The 18,506-nt window shown below is 37.8% G+C and overlaps 1 protein-coding gene across 1 annotated transcript in view; it reads right to left on the bottom strand.

Moving 5' to 3' along the window:
* Positions 1–9,960: 9,960 nt before the first annotated feature.
* The window catches only part of LOC149300548 (Fanconi anemia group C protein-like), a 63,293-nt gene continuing 54,747 nt past the window's right edge, over positions 9,961–18,506 (bottom strand). The window contains exons 11-14 of the mRNA XM_089485035.1: positions 16,260–16,335; positions 15,127–15,301; positions 11,489–11,692; positions 9,961–10,092 (exon numbers count right to left, since the gene is read on the bottom strand). Of these exons, the coding sequence (XP_089341161.1) occupies positions 9,961–10,092; positions 11,489–11,692; positions 15,127–15,301; positions 16,260–16,335 (587 nt within the window). The remainder of the gene's footprint in view (positions 10,093–11,488; positions 11,693–15,126; positions 15,302–16,259; positions 16,336–18,506) is intronic.

Raw genomic sequence — 18,506 nt, 5'->3', positions numbered from 1 at the left:
GCAAGTTTAAACAAGGAACAATACCAAATACAGCTTAAATACGGATGATTTTGTATAGCAAATCCAAACATGTTTGTATTTGAGGTTTAGGGGATTAAATAGAACCTGAATTTTCATTTCTTACATTAGGACAATATTATGCCACTTTTAAACCTGCCACAGTGAGCTCTTGAGGATGCAGGATCTTATTTATCTTTACCTGTTCGGTGACACGGGGGATTAAACTGCATTGCCTCGTTACGCCTCAGTGGAGATCAAATCACACGATGACAAGTTGCGTTACTTTTTCCTCCTATAAATCTTTTCCATAGCCTGAAATTGCATCGTTCCACAGACTGGGAAATATAAATAAATAAAAAAAAGCCAAGTTAAGATGTAAATTAAAGAATGTGTCAGTCCCTGTACGGCCTGAATAATAAGCAGTTTAGTCAAAAGAGTCTCTCACATCATTGCTTCTCTGAGGGAGCATAAAAATTTTACTACTGACAGCGGAGTTATGTAGAGGAACATTTCGTATTCAGCTTGTGTTTATGAGGAACTAGGAGAACGCTAAAGGAAAAATGAGGCTTATTTTGTGAAAAATATTCATTCTGAAGTACTGTTTAGCAGATTTTGTGAATGGGTATGAAAATTATTGTATTTTCACATACATTGTACAAATAGTTAATGGGGCAATAAATTGCATTATTTGCCAAATACTGCAGTTTTTTTCCTTAAATAACTGGATTTAATACAGGGATTAAAGTACTATCAACATATTTTACTGGGCACTCCATTGGGAGTCTTATATAATATTAATGTACTATTGTATTAGTGATGGAAGTCCTTAAAGTGATGAACATACCAGAAGACGTTTGATAGGGTCAATTTTGGTTACAAGTCAGACCCTACAAGCATTTCAACTGGGTGGCTGGATACATAGGGCAATCATCTACCCATTGGCTGGAAAAGTGGGACCTAACATTTGCTCTGACTGGTTCCCCTCTAACAATGGGTCTAGACAGGGTTGTCCATTATATCCCATTTCATACATTCTATCATTCAAACCAAACAGATGAAAAGTTTCCCAAATCATGAATAATTAGCTATAAAATCTCTCTTTATGTGGACAACATTCTTATTACAGACCCTTCATATTCCTTATATAATCTGATGTCTGAGCTCTCAAAATACAGTAAGATTTAAAATTATAAACTTAATCTAAATAAAAAAAACTATAGCTCAATTCAACACGAAGAAAAGGAGGTGGAATAAATATTAAACACCTACCAATTTAATAATCCTGAAAAAAAAAATCAATACCATGGGGGGTTAAAATAACTAAAAAATATAGAAAAATTGATTGAGGTAAATTTATATAGATTTATAGAGACTCAAAGCACTGGAAATCCCATGAATTATCATGGCGGGGAAGGATTAATATTCTAAAAACATATGTGTTACCAAAGTGGACCTATTTATTTCAGAAACTCCCCTTAAAAGTCCCACAAAGCTGCCTGAAGATGGTTCAATCAAGCTCCACCAACTTTGCGGAGAGGTTAAAAACCTTGAATCAAGCTCCGTAGTCTAGACTACAAAACCAGCAAGGGTGGGTCTGTCTTTATGTTTTATAAGTATGGTACTTTTCCTTCATTGTTTGAACATATTAATTCCAAACTATATGGAAACTATAGTTTTTATATATTTTTTTGTAATTTTCTAAAGCAATGCACAAAGTCATGCACATACAATTTTTGATGAGGTTTCTTCAATATAGGGTTGTTGATATAAAGATATAAAACATTTTATATTTCACCTTCTAAAAGACAATAAAATGTCCTTGACATCTCTACTCTGTGAGTACTTTAATAGGTATCCTTCCAAAAAATAAAGCACTTACCTGACATTCTTCCATCATGATCCGAAATGTTTTGCCCGATTGGCTGCTTCAGCTGCGAATCAATGGGAGTAAAGCACTTCCAATAAAATGGAGTATGTCGTCACTGTCTAAACAGACTCCTGCATGCAGCTTTCAGCAGAACCGGTACTAGAGCTGACAAGTGCTGAGTACATCATATGCATTAAAGTGCATTTGATTACTGGAGTGTCCCTTTAACTATGCATTATTAAACATGCAGTAAAGGAAAAGACCCTGTTCTAAGAAAAAAGTTTATCCCTACTGTTACAATGGCATAGTTCCCAGCTGTCCTGGCTTTTGGGCACTGTCCCAGGTAGCTGTCCCGCTGTCCTGCGTTTGCCGGCACCAGGGAGCTTGGCCAAGTTGGGGAGATCCTCTGATCTGTTGAATGGGCTCACATTACATATATCGCGTATATCTTTAATATTATATCGTTTTTAGAAGAAATTATATTTTGCAATTAATTGGATTTTTATAAATCACATGCTTTCTGCATGGAATGCAAACCTGGCCCTGGGGATTACCTTGTGTACATATTCTGGTCTTTGCTGAACAAAGATCTCTCTGTTACCTGCTTTTTTTTAATAAAATGGAACAGCAAAAAGAAATAATTTTACTACTTAATATATACAAACATATATAAGGCAGGCTTAAGCTGTGGGGCATTCAAATGTTTATACACATCATTACATAGGAGTTTATGTGTTAAGTCACACAAGACACAGGACAGTTATAGTCTATAGCTTAACACATTTACACTTGTATTTGCCCACTATTTAATTTGTAACATTGTTGCGGGTTATGGTACTATATAGAGGGAGTCTCAGAGAGAGCTTTATGTACTGGATAATCAAACATACAGTCTTCAGGCAGGAAAAATATATTGTCTCCTTAGTAAATGCAAACCAAAAAATGGGTCAGGTATTTCGGACCTTGTTCAAAAGAATGGAGAGCAGCTGTGGATTGCTTATCAATCTGAAAAGGTTAAACAAATAAAAGCCATTTCTAAGACTCTGAGGCTCCACCAAACTACCATCATAGTCATATTGACCAAATGAAAGTTGGAACGGTAATGAATGTTCATAGAAGTGGCTGTCAAAATGTTTAAAAAAAATAAATATCAAGATTTATAACTATACAGGAAGACATGAAGGGCCCTAGAATAACTTCCGGGGATCCACTAGCCTCTTTTATCTAAGCTAAGGTCAGTGTTGTAGACTGAAAATGACACTGTGCAAGCATTAATGTGGGAGAACAACGCAAAAAAAACAAACAAAAAATCTACTGCTGAGAACATCAATGCTTGTCCAGGGTTTGACTTTCATTCTCCTCAATAGTTCTGCAACACACGAGTCGAAAGTGATTCCTTTTGGTCAATGTGCCCCATTATGTCTTGACAAAAAGCAAATACCGCATTCCACATTAAGAACCTTACACCAATGGCTGGTGGTGGCATTGATATGGTTTGGGATGTTTTATTGCATCAGGACCTTAAGAAATTGCCATAATTGAAACAACTATGAATTCTACCTTGTAACAGAGAATTGTACAGGAGATGGCATCTGGGGTAATCACTTTTTCACAGTGGCAATGAGTACTGCATATATTTATTTAATAAATGAATGACACGTTTCTTCACTTTGGTTCTCTTATCTAAGAGGTTTTGATTAAAGTTCTCTTTGAGCCAAGGTTTTAGTTTTTTTCTAAAAAAAAAAAAAAAAAAAAAGTTCTCTTTGAGCAAATATTTTTTTTCACACAAGTACATGTATTGTGATGTCAGGAAAATATGAGTTGTAAATACACATATATCATGGCTGACATTACTGATTTAATACCTAAAGAGAAATCTGAAAATACCGTATTTACTCGATTATAAGACAAGGTTTTTTCATAGCAAATGTTCGAAAAATAACCATCAACTTATATTCAAGGTCGTCTTCTAATCAGACCTCAAATAGAGGTCTGACTACAAGACTAAGATCCAGATCCCCCGCAGCGCTCCAGGGGACCTGGATCCTCCTCTCCGGCAGCCAGAGGAGGTCTGTGCGATGCGCGCAAACAACCTCCGCTGCTGCCGGCACGTCTGCCGGGGCTTCTGTGATGGAGCGTAAGTGCTGGCAGCAGCAGTGGAGGTTGTCTGCACGCATCTCGCAGACCTTCACCGGCTGCCACCACTACACACCAAGGAATCTGAAGCACGGGGGAGAAGTCTAGGGAAGCACTGGTAAGTCGGGGAGGGTAAGAGTGGCATATGGGGGGTAAAAGGGCTTTCTGGAGGCAGAGTGGCATATAGGGGGTTAAAAAGAATATCAGGGAGGCAGAGTGGCATATAGGGGTCAAAAGGAATATCAGGGAGGCAGACTGGCATATAGGGGGTATAAGGCATATGTGGGGGCAGAGTGGCAAATAGGGGGTCAAGAGGCATATCATGGAGGCAGAGTGGCATGTAGGGGGCATAAGGCATTTCTGAGGTAGAGTGGCATATAGGGGGTATAAGGCATATCTGGGGGGCAGGTGTCCATAACTGGGGGCAGGTAGACAAATAAAAGGAAATAGTTTTTATTAAATATGAAAAAATAGTTAATAATATTAAAATAATTAATATTTACTAATAAAACCTTTTTCTTATAGGGTCGTCCTATATTCAGGCTTTTCTTTTTCTCCTAAATTAATATTCAAATTGGGGGGGGGGTTGTCTTTTAATCATGGTCGTCTTATAATCAAGCAAATAGGGTAATTTTAAAGGAAAGCAAAGTTCCCCTATTTCCTTTAGGAATGCGGCTGCTTCCATGAAGAAGACATATGCGTGTACTAAATCTTTGTGATCTTTCTTTCTCATTCATTGAAACTATTGTGTTTACGTTGTGCCATTATCGAAATATAAAGCCATTGTATTCCTGAACATAAAAGAATAATCATTTCTACAGCAACCTTTCCTCTACAAACCAGAACTCATGCCAAAACAAATTGGGAATTCTATTTGCTGAACAATGCCGGTAATATTTACTGTTCAAGATTAAGTTTGCAAATACATATATTAGCATTGTGGAAACTATAATAAATGCACACATTTTAAATTAAGAAATGCAGTATGATTTAAGGATCATTAAACAACTACAATTACCAGCCCTTACATGTTAACTTAGCTTTTTGTCAGTGACATTGACATCATATACTATTAAAACATAGCATGTTTAGCTATGCTTTCAACACATAAGAATGAAGATTACATGTCATAGTGGTGGCACATAATGACTATGTATCCCAGTCTTCTCTGAGCTCAATTTGGGAAATAAGCAAACAACCTGGTTAAAGTTTGAAGGTGACCTTGGCGAATATATTAATATTTGCAACAGCTTTGCACACAGGGTCACTGTGGTTTTGCACCAGTCTTCTTGGCAGATTTGATCCAGGTTGTTCCAGTTGGTTTCTTAATGGAATTGAGATCAGGACTAGTGATTACTTTCAAATGTCGAACTTCCATAGATTTCTCCTTGGTCTTCATTTTCCTTCATATCCACAGCTGGGCCATTTTTAGGAGTTTTAGCAGCAATTTTAAGGCTTCACAGGTCGAAGGTCAATAGTAACAAAAAAACCCCAAAACAAACCCAAAAAACTAGGAGCTTCCAGGTTTTTTTTTTTTTTTTTACTTATTGTTATCAAAGCTACTCAAAATAAAATCGCATTTTAACAACTAGATTTTATGTACATATTTTCCAGTCCGACTACAGACGGGAAATTGAGTTGTGTAACACCCTATCTCTGGTATATAACCAAACATAATTCAAGTCTGAAATAGGAAGATGACTAAATTCACATCTGCAATTAGTAATGGTGGGGTCTGGCAAATCCCTTCAAAACTGCTCTTCTATATTATGTTTTCCTTGCTTGTTTTATCCATCTCTAGTTCAACACACAAAGCAACGTTAGTAATGTTAGAAATTTCTGTAATTAACATGTGATTAGTATTGCTGTTAATATTACTGTCCTCACAATTACTGCTATGAAATAAATACGTCCCACTGAGGCAGAGGTAATTTATTTTGGTTTTATGCCATCCAAGGTGAAATAGAAAAGAACAGGGTAGGATCACAAGCCGTCTGAAAATACTTCCCCTCCAAACTGGAACTCTTCAGTATACAAAGCCTCTAGCCTGGTTAGTCTGCTCAAAGTATAAATGCTGAACCTGCAGATTTGCTTTGGGGAAAGGTATGCTCACTGCGCCAAGGATACAGTTTCCCAAAATTACTGGTGGCTGTTTGTTGGTGGATAAATGCACAGAATTGATGGCTTGCACGGTCTACCTAGCAGTGGCAGGTCTGGAGGCTTTTGGCTATTTGAAAGGTTCTTTTCCCCAGATTTTAGATCTGAGCAAAATTAGTATGAAGACCTGTTTGCAGTCGAAACATGAATTACCCTTTAGAGTAAACTTTGGTGTTAGCTGGGAATATATCCGATATATTTTCCAGGATATATAGAAACAATTGGTTTCTATAAATTCTAAAAGGCCACTTTCTGAGTTGATCAAGTTCAAAGGTTCAAAAGGTTTAAGTATTAGGCTGCTTAGCACCAGATTCAAGTCCAAAACAGATACTCTGATCACTTTTCTGAGAGAACTGAAACTCTTAAGATTTGTGAAAAACTTTAAAAATGTGAAATCTATAGAATGTGTTGTGGAGAAACACGGTAAAACCACACAGACCATTAAGGTTGGTAAAGGGTGTCCATTCCATTCTTTAATCACTGTGTTGACAGCAGGGGGTCGGTCTTGAGCACTGTAAGTAATTTACCCTGTGACACAAAGTCACAAGTTGTCAAAACTGACAATTTGTGACATTGTGTGTGCGCCTGCCCCCCCCCCTTTTTTTTTTTTTTTACTAGATCCTAGCCTAACTCATAAAACAAGAGCTTCCTTCTCCTTGTATCAGCTTGATCAGCAAGGAAACATATTAATGGAATTAAAACACACTGTCAAAAAAAAAGATGACATTTTTTTAATATACATGTAATAAACACAAGAAAAAGCAGTCAGACTCAAGGCATTGCCTGCTAACATTTTCAGTGACTGATGCATTTAAAGCTCTGTAGAGCAACATTAATTGGCTTATTTTAACCTTAGAGGATTTCTTTGGTCGACATCATCATCCATGTGCATACCTTGTAAGTTAAGCTTTTTAACTATGAAGCCAGGAAAAAGAGTAATATCACACTATTAAATTTATGGCTAAAGCTGATGTCAACCCCCTCCTAGGCCATTACATATTTATTTTGGACAGAGTGGGGCCGCCTGGCCTTCTCTTCAGCTGTTGCTCGATGAGAAAAGACATGTAATCAGCCAAAGAGTCCTCTAAGCTATAAGTCCGCATATTGCATGGACTCCAATGCATTTTACTTCATACATTGTTCACCTATTAGCATTAGAAAAGGTCATTACATAAGTTATGGTGGGTAAAAGGTGATGGAAACCCTTCCACTAAAATTTAAGGGGTAGTAGAAGTATTATTAAACACTCATCTACAGACACCAGACAAGCCAGAAGGCTTGCTTTTCCCTCAGAAATCTCATGGTGCTTTCACAACCACAAGGGATTCTGGGTAGGCACATGCAAATAAGGTTAACAATTATCACCTTTGTCTCTATATCCACTTTATACATGGATTCCTTGAAAGTAACTGCCCGCTGTACAAGACAGCCTGTAACAGCTGTCCATGAGTGGTGATCTGGCTATTGTACCTCTTCCTGAGTTTTGTCTAAAGGCTGTCTTGTACAGCGGGCAGTTACTTTCAAGGAATCCATGTATAAAGTGGATATAGAGGCAAAGGTGATAATTGTTAACCTTATTTGCATGTGCCTACCCAGAATCCCTTGTGGTTGTGAAAGCACCATGAGATTTCTGAGGGAAAAGCAAGCCTTCTGGCTTGTCTGGTGTCTGTAGATGAGTGTTTAATAATACTTCTACTACCCCTTAAATTTTAGTGGAAGGGTTTCCATCACCTTTTACCCACCATAACTTATGTAATGATATTTCTTAGTTACCCCAAGCCTCAACTTTTAAGCCAGTATCACAACCTCATGCTGACGAGTCCCATGAAGGACGAAACAGCTGTCCATGAGTGGTGATCTGGCTATTGTACCTCTTCCTGAGTTTTGTCTAAAGGCTGTCTTGTACAGCGGGCAGTTACTTTCAAGGAATCCATGTATAAAGTGGATATAGAGGCAAAGGTGATAATTGTTAACCTTATTTGCATGTGCCTACCCAGAATCCCTTGTGGTTGTGAAAGCACCATGAGATTTCTGAGGGAAAAGCAAGCCTTCTGGCTTGTCTGGTGTCTGTAGATGAGTGTTTAATAATACTTCTACTACCCATTAGAAAAGGTTAAACTACGCTCAGTAACGGTAGTTAAATAAGACAGAATTCTCATTTTCTAACAGCAATATCTAAATAATGCCAGTACCTAGCATCGAAAAATGCTGCAATTTCCATAGCAACCAATGGAATGGAAGCTCCCAAACCCAGGGCCCTCTTCTCCTTTTGTATGGTATGTCTTAATCTTGGTTCATACTATTGTCAGTTTGAATGTTATTGTTACTTTTCACCACCATTCCCCTTGTAACAGTGCTACAGAAACTGCTGACGCTTTAGGAGGGAAACTATTTTCCTACAAACACATTCAACCCTGTTCCCTGTTCCAAAGCATCATTCAAAACCTTTTTCTTTTTTATTTGTATAGAGAAAATGTGTATTTCAGATTCAGCCTCCAAATGAGATAAATACAAAGAAAAACTGTTGTGGAGATGGAAAAAATGAGAATAGTATTCTGCTCCAATAAGTAGGGTCAATTAGTGCAAAAAATGCAGAAATGACTCCTCTGTGGAGACAGTGGAAATAACCTTTAAATAAAGTGTTTATTCTTTTTCTTGAAGCAGGCAAGTTAACTTCAAATTCCTTGGATGGAGAGGAACATTCCTCACTTACGTTCCCACTGGATGGAACAATCAGTTCTGAAACACGCAGACAGCATCCTCATTTACATTCCATAGGAATGCTAGACCTCATATAAGAGTATTTCCCCTTCTATTATAGTCTGGCAAATATTTGGACAAGGCAAAGGAAACATTCCCTCGGAGAAAAAAAAAAAGGTATACTGCAAAATCCTTACAATATGAATCATCAAACCATCCGGTTGATAAACAGGTGGCTGAAATCATAAGCCAAGAATACCTTTTATCGTATGCAACATCTGGGTACACGTGTCTATATAAAAAGTATTCAATGTAGTGAATACGGTTAATTAGAAAAAGTAATCAGGAGTGTGTTATATATGTATATTCCTTGAAGGAAACAGGATAAGCCTGCTTTTGCACAGGTGATCAAGGAATCCTGAGCTATGTGAGGCTCTTAAGGCCTGGAGTTTCACAACCCTAAAGTGTTTTCTAAAAAGGGAATCAGTGAGGTTAATCTGCATCGGGCACAGAAAACTTGTTGAGAGACTTTGGAAATCCAATCTAAAGGAGACTATATGTTGTTGGTATATGTATATACCCTATTTAATAATTTGCCATTTGCACAAATTAACATGTTTCAATATACAGTACATTCAAGTGTTTTTTCCTAATTATAAATGTTGCATGGATTTATTTTTGCGCCACACTGCACTGTCAACAGCTTCCTTCTATTGCAGACAAGAAAGACTAACCCTTAGCACACCAAACTTCTAGCAGATGTAAGTGGGGAACATGAACGGGTGCCCAACTACATATTACAATTCCAGGCTTTTTGAAATGGTATTAAAGCGATAATCTGCTGTTCAGTTCCTGGGTGCTCTCCTTCCAAGCAGCTGATGCGACTGAACATTCCAACCAAGTTATTAATAATACACTGGTGGTCATTGTCACCAGCAACTTCCCGACATCCAACTTTGAAACTAGTCATTCCCTCAAGTTAACGCTTTGGGACCGTTCGTGGGCAGTGTGGTGTGCCAAGGACTGCCGAATCGTCACTGGAATGCCGCACAGGATTGGAGTTGAAAACACATACATCAGGCCTTGTTTACCCGTTTGCATTAAACGTCATGAAGCAGCTCATAGGCTACGTTGGTTATCTTTTCCTTTTTCATTCCTGTGTTATTAAGTCTGCACACAGTACGAGCCAGTACGTCAGATACTTCGCTGGCAGCTTCCTGTGTCTGAGTCATCTGAGAGAGAGAGAGGAAACGAGTAATTGTTATCCTTAAATGCCTTTCCGTATTCCACAAACAAATATGCAATATTCTGGTCCAAATTCTAATAAGCCAAATTTTGACCACCAAACAAACAATTTTCAATTCTTTTCAATTCAACCCCCAAAGATAGATCTAGCTAGCTCCCTACATTGTCATCATTCTGTGACCTTCCGACGTTGGGGCTCGTCTTGCTCTGAAATGAAATGCTTCAGGACCAAAAACAGGAAGATAAATATGGCCAGGAAAATCTCTCTCTGTTTCAATACTCATATGCTTATGAGTCATGTACAGGCAGTTTGTCATAGATTCAGCAGACCATTCTGTAAACTGCCCAAAAAACATTTTCTCTCATGAAAAACCCTAGCTACCCTCCACAAAAAAAAAAAAGGATTCATATATATTCACAACTAGCGAGAATGAAAAATCCAGGAGCATCTCTATAGTTTGTATTGGCTAAAGAAACAATTTGTAAAACACACCACAAAATTATCACAATAATATTCACAAGCTTTACTTAGCATGAATAATTTATGACATGCTTGAGGCAGAATTTAAAGAGTTTTTACAGAAATAGAGAACCAAATACATTAAGGAGAGAAGGCCCTCTTTGAGACCTGACTGCCAGAAGAAACTGGGTCAACAGAGACCGCACAGAGAGAAGACAGTAAAGACAGCCAGTCCTACAACCGGGGATGGAAAACTCAACAATGTAGATGCAAATGCAGACAAAACAAGTCATATCTCTAAATGTTCTGATTAAAGAATAAGACTCACAGTTGTAAGAGTACTTTTCTCTCATCACTCACAAATTTACTCTAATACTACAGGTTTTCAGCCCCTTTGTCATGTCCATGGCTCTGCTATATTTTGTAGGCATAAATAATACAAAATAATATGTAAAATAATGTGTTGCTTTAACATTCTACCACTGTTACAACAGTGAATACTAAAAGTAAAAACGCCTTCCACTTTAGAACGTAAGCATGACACGTTATTCAGCATTAAACATAATTGTATACAAAAGCCATAAAAATGAACAAGTAAGTTTCCATATTTTGGTAATCACAATAAATGAGCGCAAGGTAAATAGCATCATTTATGCTGTATTTTTGGATTTATACTATTAGTATTATCAAGTTATAAGTTATTATAATTGCTTTTATTCCACTGGCCTTGGGTTTTCATTCAGGCTCCACTAGTTCATGCCAACAAATACCTTGTTTTTAACAGGAAATAAGAAGTTCTTTATAGGCCTTGAAACCATTTACTGATCAATGAAATCAATGCACCTACCGGAACAGAGCCTGCATGATTAGTTTTTGGCATACTGTATGTATTCAGAGAAATGAATAATCAATGTCCTGCTTACACTGGAAATACACTCCTTGGCGATGACATGCCACTCAGGAGACAAAAGGAGAAATGCGATGCAGAGATGCCTGATCAGCTGCATTGTACAGAAGTTCCGTTTTGCATCTTTACACCCCTCATATAATTCCCGAAATGTTCCTGCGCCGACAGAAGCACCGGCATGGAGCTTGACCAAGCGTTCAGAAAGTTCCCTTGCTTCAACCTGAAAAATGAGAAAATAATAATTAGAGAGGATGGGTTACTTGTTGTATCTGGTAACCACTGGAGAAATAGGTTCAATACGGTGTCATCCCTGCAATCCCTAGAAAATAAACTCATTATGCACTGCAAATGTTTCTATGTCTAAAGCAGTGGGTAAGGAGGTGATCAGTCTACTCCTATATCCCATCTAGAACACGTGGACATTTCTTTAACGGGACACCGTAGCCATCACATACACTTTAAGATGAGCAGTTCCTTTACATGTTTGTATGGTCCCCACTGCAAATGTATAGAGGGATTTTTATGAATGAGACCCCCCCATGTGCCTCTCCCTGAGGTAAGGAATTTTGAGCTGGTTTAAAGAACTTACAAAGCACTTTAATATTCATTTTTTTTAAAAATGTTCTTTAAATTTTATACACACTTTAAAAGCACTGCTCATGTAAAACAAAATCAGAAATAAAATAATAAAATGTATTCATTATATACTAAATCCATGTTAAAAAGTCAGCACACCATATGTAACATTTGGAGATATTGATGTAGCAAGCTTGACACAACTAGGAAAGGACAAAACATCAGATATTCAGAATTTCTTTGGTCTCTGCAGTTAAGCGCTTGGCCTTTTAGCTGCACAGAGTCCATTTGTAGTGAAAGAAAATAAAGAAAGCTACAACTGATATAGTATTTGCCAGGAGAAAGGCGCTGGCTTATACTATAAATGCCTTCTACATCACAGCCGATTATGTGAAAGGGTTTGTAAATGACCCCTTGTTATTGGGGATAAGGCTGGATTGCGAGTCTGGAAAGCCGCAATCTGATTCTAAGAACGGCATGCTGTTTTAATCTCTTGGTGATCTGATAAGGATACATTTCTGATTCTGAGTGCTAATCCGGGTCTCAATAGTACCTTGTGCTCTACAATGGAAACTTAAAAATCAGAAACATTCAAATGTGTGGCCTTATCATATCACTGGAGAATGAAAGGAATGGACTGGTGTAAATTAGAGGAAACATTAAAATTTTCATGTGAAATCAATCATTAAATCCATACAAGCTTCTCCTAAAGATTAATAGGAATGTGGAGAACGTTGGAGATATTTTGTGACAGCATTGGATTTTCAAAGCATATGGATAGAAATGTAATCTACAAGCTGAACTCCAGGACAGCCCATATCTCAGGATGCCCGTGAGGTCCAAACTTGTTTTATGCAATCTAGACAAATCTGCTTGTGTTAAAGACAAAGGTAGCGGGCTGCTTTTAAACAGCATTCTGTCTGAACTATTTTGGACAGGTTCAGCCTAACGGATTAGTTTCACAGATTAGTTTATTGCTAGAAAAATGATGGTCTGCCTTTACTTTGCTTTTAAAGTGAAGACGGAAATCCTGGATCACTTCAAGAAAAAATACTAGAAACACAAAGCAGATAATTATTTCCGTCAGTCTAGAAATCTTGGTATTGCTGAAGAGTATGAATCTTAAATACCTTCAGACCACAAGGTATTTTTTAGGTGGAACAAAAGCATAATGGAATAAAGAAGTGCGTTGGATTGCTATGCTTCTATCACGGATTTTCTGGTGAGCGAGCAAAGGTTTTTGTTAAAAGTCGAGTAGTGCTACAAAAATACTAAATTGTAAGGTATGTATTGTAAGCAGGTAGTTCTGTTGTTTGCATGTCTTATATCCTCCAACGACAGAAATTAAAGCAAAGTAGAAAATGAACTCTCTTGCTCTCTCTCAATGTCTCCCTACTTTCTCCACTGTCTCCTTTTCCGCAGCTCTGCTTCTTGTCTTGCCTCTTGTTTTTCTTCTGTTTTCTTTCTCTGTCCGCTTCTCTCCACTATTCACTTGGTTAACCTGGTCTCCCATAGGGCCTCCACAAAAGAGCCACAGAACGCCCCATCAGGACACCCTCTCCTCATTTCTCCAATCAAGGGACAGAATGTCCGCCCTTTTGCAGAAGCGCTCTGGGAGGCCTGGACAATGCAGCGGATAGCAAGGAGAAGTGGACCAAAAAAGATGAAAGAAGACAGAATATAGAAGAAGGGAAGAACAAGAAGAGGCAAGATAAGAAATAGAGACGCAGAAAAGGACAGGGACACAGAAGCGGTTGGCAGAGAAGGTAGAGAGACCTTGACAGAGAATAATGGAGTATGAAAGAGTGAGAGAGTATGAGAGAGAGAAAATCTGTCCGAATCGTTTTGGGTCCATGTGCACAAGTCTATATCAGATCATGCAGATTTTGGTAGCAGGTGTTAGAAACTGTGTGGATACATACTGCAGTATCTGTGATCAAACTTCTTTTGTATTTTTGACTGAATATTAAAGATTTAGAGAAAACACTGGAACAAATTTATAGATAAGTCATGGAATATATTATTTTACACATCACAGGCTGTGTATTTACACGCTGTAGTAACTGCTTCATTTAAACTGTGTCAAAGCAAGCTAATCATGTATAGAGGGCCCAACAACGTATTGAATGTCACACAGCAAAGATACTGGAGTGAAGCAATTTATCAAACTGGGTGGATGGCTTTCACCTCCGTAGTTTACAATAAAGTACATTTTTCCTAGGATTTTGTTTCCAGTAAGTAAAATTCAGGTACCCAGTAATGTCTTCATTCTTCATTAGCCAAGCAAAAAAAAAATACTGTGAAAACATTGCTAATTTTGGCTTTAGGGGAAAAGGGAAGTACAGGAAATAGCTGAAAAAACAGCAAGGTGCCAGGTTTTACTCAGCTATCAAACCGCTTGGTGTATAGCTTTCTCAGACATGCCCGGCTTCAGGAGACTCGCTGCAGCCAATGCTGTGTTTTAAATACAGGTTGAAATACTGTTTATGAGCGTTTATGGAGAGTGACGCGAGGCAATGTCTCCAGCTTGAGCGTGTTGGGTTTGTAATTTTAATCACTTAATTCACCATAATTTACATTTTTTGGAAACCGGTGAACTCTCCTGCGCAGGCCAAGGTGCAACGTAATTTAGATGGAGAGCTATACCAGGGCCATCTATATAACCCCCAACAATGCACCACCTGACCCGACAAAAAAATCCAGATATGTCTAAAACAGCACTAACGCAAAAAAACATGCAATCAAGTGTCCGTTATGGCAATTGAAAGCTAAAGCTGCACTATAAGTCCTGTATAAATATAATAAAAAATGTGTACTAATCGTTTTATAGAGCTACACTATACGGTTATCGTTTGTGTACCCTTTGGGATTTATTTCAATTTACATGAAGTTTACAATGTTAACATTAAAGTTCAGACATCTAAGAAGCGGTAGTTTGTCCCGTACAGTATTGTGTAATTTTAATTACCTGGTTCACACAGCTCTCATAATAAAAGGATTATACAAGACTTGAAGCCGAGACAATAACAGTTACAGACGTGCCCAGGTTATTCATGCAGCACTCATACCACAACCCACCATTGTTTTACTTCTCTCTTGCTTGTCGTTGCATGGATTGTAATAAAATGCCAAAAGCCACAGCAGGTCATCTGAAATCTCAGATTCTGACGTCAATAACTGTTCTGCCGCCATATCCACCCAGTCTCCAAAATGAACCAGTAAAAACCAAGTTTTAAAGACACTTTCATTTGACCTGAAAAAGGAATCGCATAAAGTCATGGCACAGCAAAAAAATATTTAGAAAGGGCAATCAGAGATGAACATTTTGTTTGTAATATACTGGACAAAACAATGTCTTGATTTAAATTTGAAGTTATATAGTGACCTGGGGAATGGTTTTTACTACAAGACGCTGAATACCATTGTCTAGATCATTGCCAGGGCCAGATTAAAGGATTACAGGGACTGGGTATTTCTATCATTTATTTCAAGAATTGATGGAGCCTCCCATCTGCTTGTGCATGTCACAGATTCCACAGTAACCTGTATAATCTTCTGGGGAATCCCAGTCAAGCTTTGACACGCACATAGAGTTTGCTCACCTAAGCAGCACTCTAAAAGGTTTGGAACAAACAGATCACAAGAACTCCCATGATGTTGGATGGAACCTATAAAGCCTCAAATGGTAATGAAGTAATGAATAGAGTGACACAAGAAGACAACACAACCCTGTGTATAATCGAACTGCATAACTTTCTAACTTACTCCATTCAACCTTTACATAACTATTACTTATTTTTCTTCCACGCAGAAGCGCAACAAGAAAAAAATGAGATGGTAACCGACCCTTCTGCAGCCTCTTCCTAAGGCCAGTACAACACCGTGTGCTCTGGTTTAGAAATGTCACATGACAAAACCACCATACACTCAAATCGTGTAGAAAACCACAGGAAAACTGAATTTGGTGAGTGAGGAATTCCTTGGTCCGTCTACTTTGCCCATTTCCTTCCTGCTTTATTTGGCTAGTGGATTTGTTTTATGACGACAATGGAAATATTTTTCTTGGCTAGTACCACCTCCAGGGAAGCTATTGCAAAATCAAATTTTCTTTCAAACTAATACCAACTAAAACATTGCTACAAATTAGTCACTTTATGCATTAAAAAAACATTGCTTGTTCCCTATCGGATCAAATCTGGGCATGTTTGTACCTTTTGTCATTGATCACATCTTGTAGCTTTTTAACAATACCATGCAGATGCTGACGACAAACATTAGGTGGCAATCCTGGAACGCAAACATGCAAAAAATATATTTTCATTAATGAGACATAAAAAAAGTATGTCATCTATTCAGCAGTCTAGAGATAACACAAATGCTAGGAGGTATATACCTAGTTCATTGTGTAATGTGAGACGGAGTAACAATGACATTGTAAACAGAAGTGGACACAAATACGATGGAGTTAAAGAAAGAAAATCATGTCAACCTAATATTTTATCAAATGATGAAGACTGCACGAGGGTGGAACGCACACGATTTGAAGAGGCTCAGCTCTAGAAAGATCACAAATCCCCTTGCTCCATGAATGCAGTTGAAAGTTATTTTATAATAGACAATCCTTACTAAGTAGCAACCTGACGCAAGCAACCAAGAGAGCATAGCATAAATACCGAAACCTAAACAAGTGTCACATACTACAAATGACATATCCGCCGACCATTTATATGGACAGATGTTTTAGCTGTGTGGGAACTACTCAATGTTGGCTAGGATTTACGATACTAATGACAGGCAGATGCACCATCACATGAGGCATTAAGAGGGGACGGTTTTCTTGATTTTTTATTTTATTTTTTTAACTTCCACTGCAGACTTAACTTTTTAATATATTGTGGTTTTCTTTTTCTTATATTTTCTTGTATATTTATGTACCTTATACTGTTTATCCTAATCACTCTGCATTATCAATGTAAATAATTTTTTTTTATTTTTTTTTTAATATTGAAATGGTTTATACAGAGCATATGTATGTTTTAGCACTGTATACTTTCATATACCCTACACCAAATTTCAGCACTGAAGAATTATGATTGGTGATAAACTGAATTTATGTACTCTGGAAAAGTGTTAAAAAAGCAAGTACAAAAATTATATTTGAGCTACAATTAACATAGGAACTTTTCAACACCCCAGGGCCCGCAGATATAAAAGGGCCCCAGAAAAAAGATCAAAGATCATAACAGTGTGCTCCTCCACTGCCCACATCTGATTCTTCTTCGGTCACTTAAGTATATTACAGAAAATGCTGCGCCTCTACATCTCAGAGACAATTTGCTCCCGGCACGGGAGGGACTTTATATATAGGGCAGGGAATGTCCATCAATTATGTGTAAAAATTAATTTCCTCTATTAAATATCAGCCGTTCTGGCTGGTAAACATTACTAATAACTTTCCATTCCAGGTGATAAATTATGTACTGTATTACAAGATGTACAGGAAATTAAAGCAAATATTTAGGGCAAATATTAACCCTCTGATTTTACTCAGAGATTTTCTTCTACAAGGAAGTCTTGTACTCCAGCTTACATAGAAGAAAAATATTTGTATATAGCGATCAGACTACTAAACTGCAATCGAGATGGGTTTCCCCTTAAGGCATTCCTGTTGAGGAAGAACCAGAAATAGCTATAAAGGGCTAGAAATTAGAAACTTATATATTTGCATGAATAAAAAGGTAAACATAAGACAGACTAAACCTTATTGCTTTATCCCTGGCAACATGTAACTACACACTGTCAGAAAATTAAATAAGCATATTATAGGTGGGTGGCCCCTTTAAGTTCCCCATATGCATTTTCTTCTTTCCCTAGTGTTATAAACTTGCCAAAATGATTCTGGAAATCCTTTGTAACTCTTTATTAACAGTTTAGAAGATTTGTAGAGGTAACTATCATTAAATCACCAGTTTCTGCTCTGCTGGCTTCCTCCCAACCGTCACTCACTCTACACATCCTTACCAAACATCCTCACATCATGTGACCTCTCTCAAGACCTTTTCCACAGCTATATATTTATATATATATATACTGAAAGCAGCAAATCACACAGCACCAGATCTAGAGAGAAGACATCACACGTAGGTAAATGCCCTGCAGGAGATACACTCGGCCAAATGCATCTCCCTGCATGTGATGAACTCAACCTCTAGCCTGATCCAGCGTTGGCTCTGCTGAAAGCTGCATGCGCATGTGTAAAGTCTTCTCACTGATTTGAATTGGAGCACTTTCTTGCCACTGATTGGTTGCTTAAGCTGTCAATCAGTGACAGTGGAGGAAGAAAGAAGATTTCGCACCATGGCTGCAGCTTCCGATAAGTGCTTTATTTTTCTTTGTGTAAAGAATGCATGTAAAAGTATTTACATAATACTTTTATACGGGTTCTTCTATAGAAGGGG

This window comes from Sceloporus occidentalis, unplaced genomic scaffold, assembly GCF_023333645.1.
Source record: "Sceloporus occidentalis isolate IW3139 unplaced genomic scaffold, rSceOcc1.0.p SCAF_24, whole genome shotgun sequence".
NCBI classification, from domain to species: Eukaryota; Metazoa; Chordata; class Lepidosauria; order Squamata; family Phrynosomatidae; genus Sceloporus; species Sceloporus occidentalis.
The sequence above is the reverse complement of the archived record's forward strand: the minus strand, read 5'-3'. Positions and strand labels throughout refer to the sequence as shown.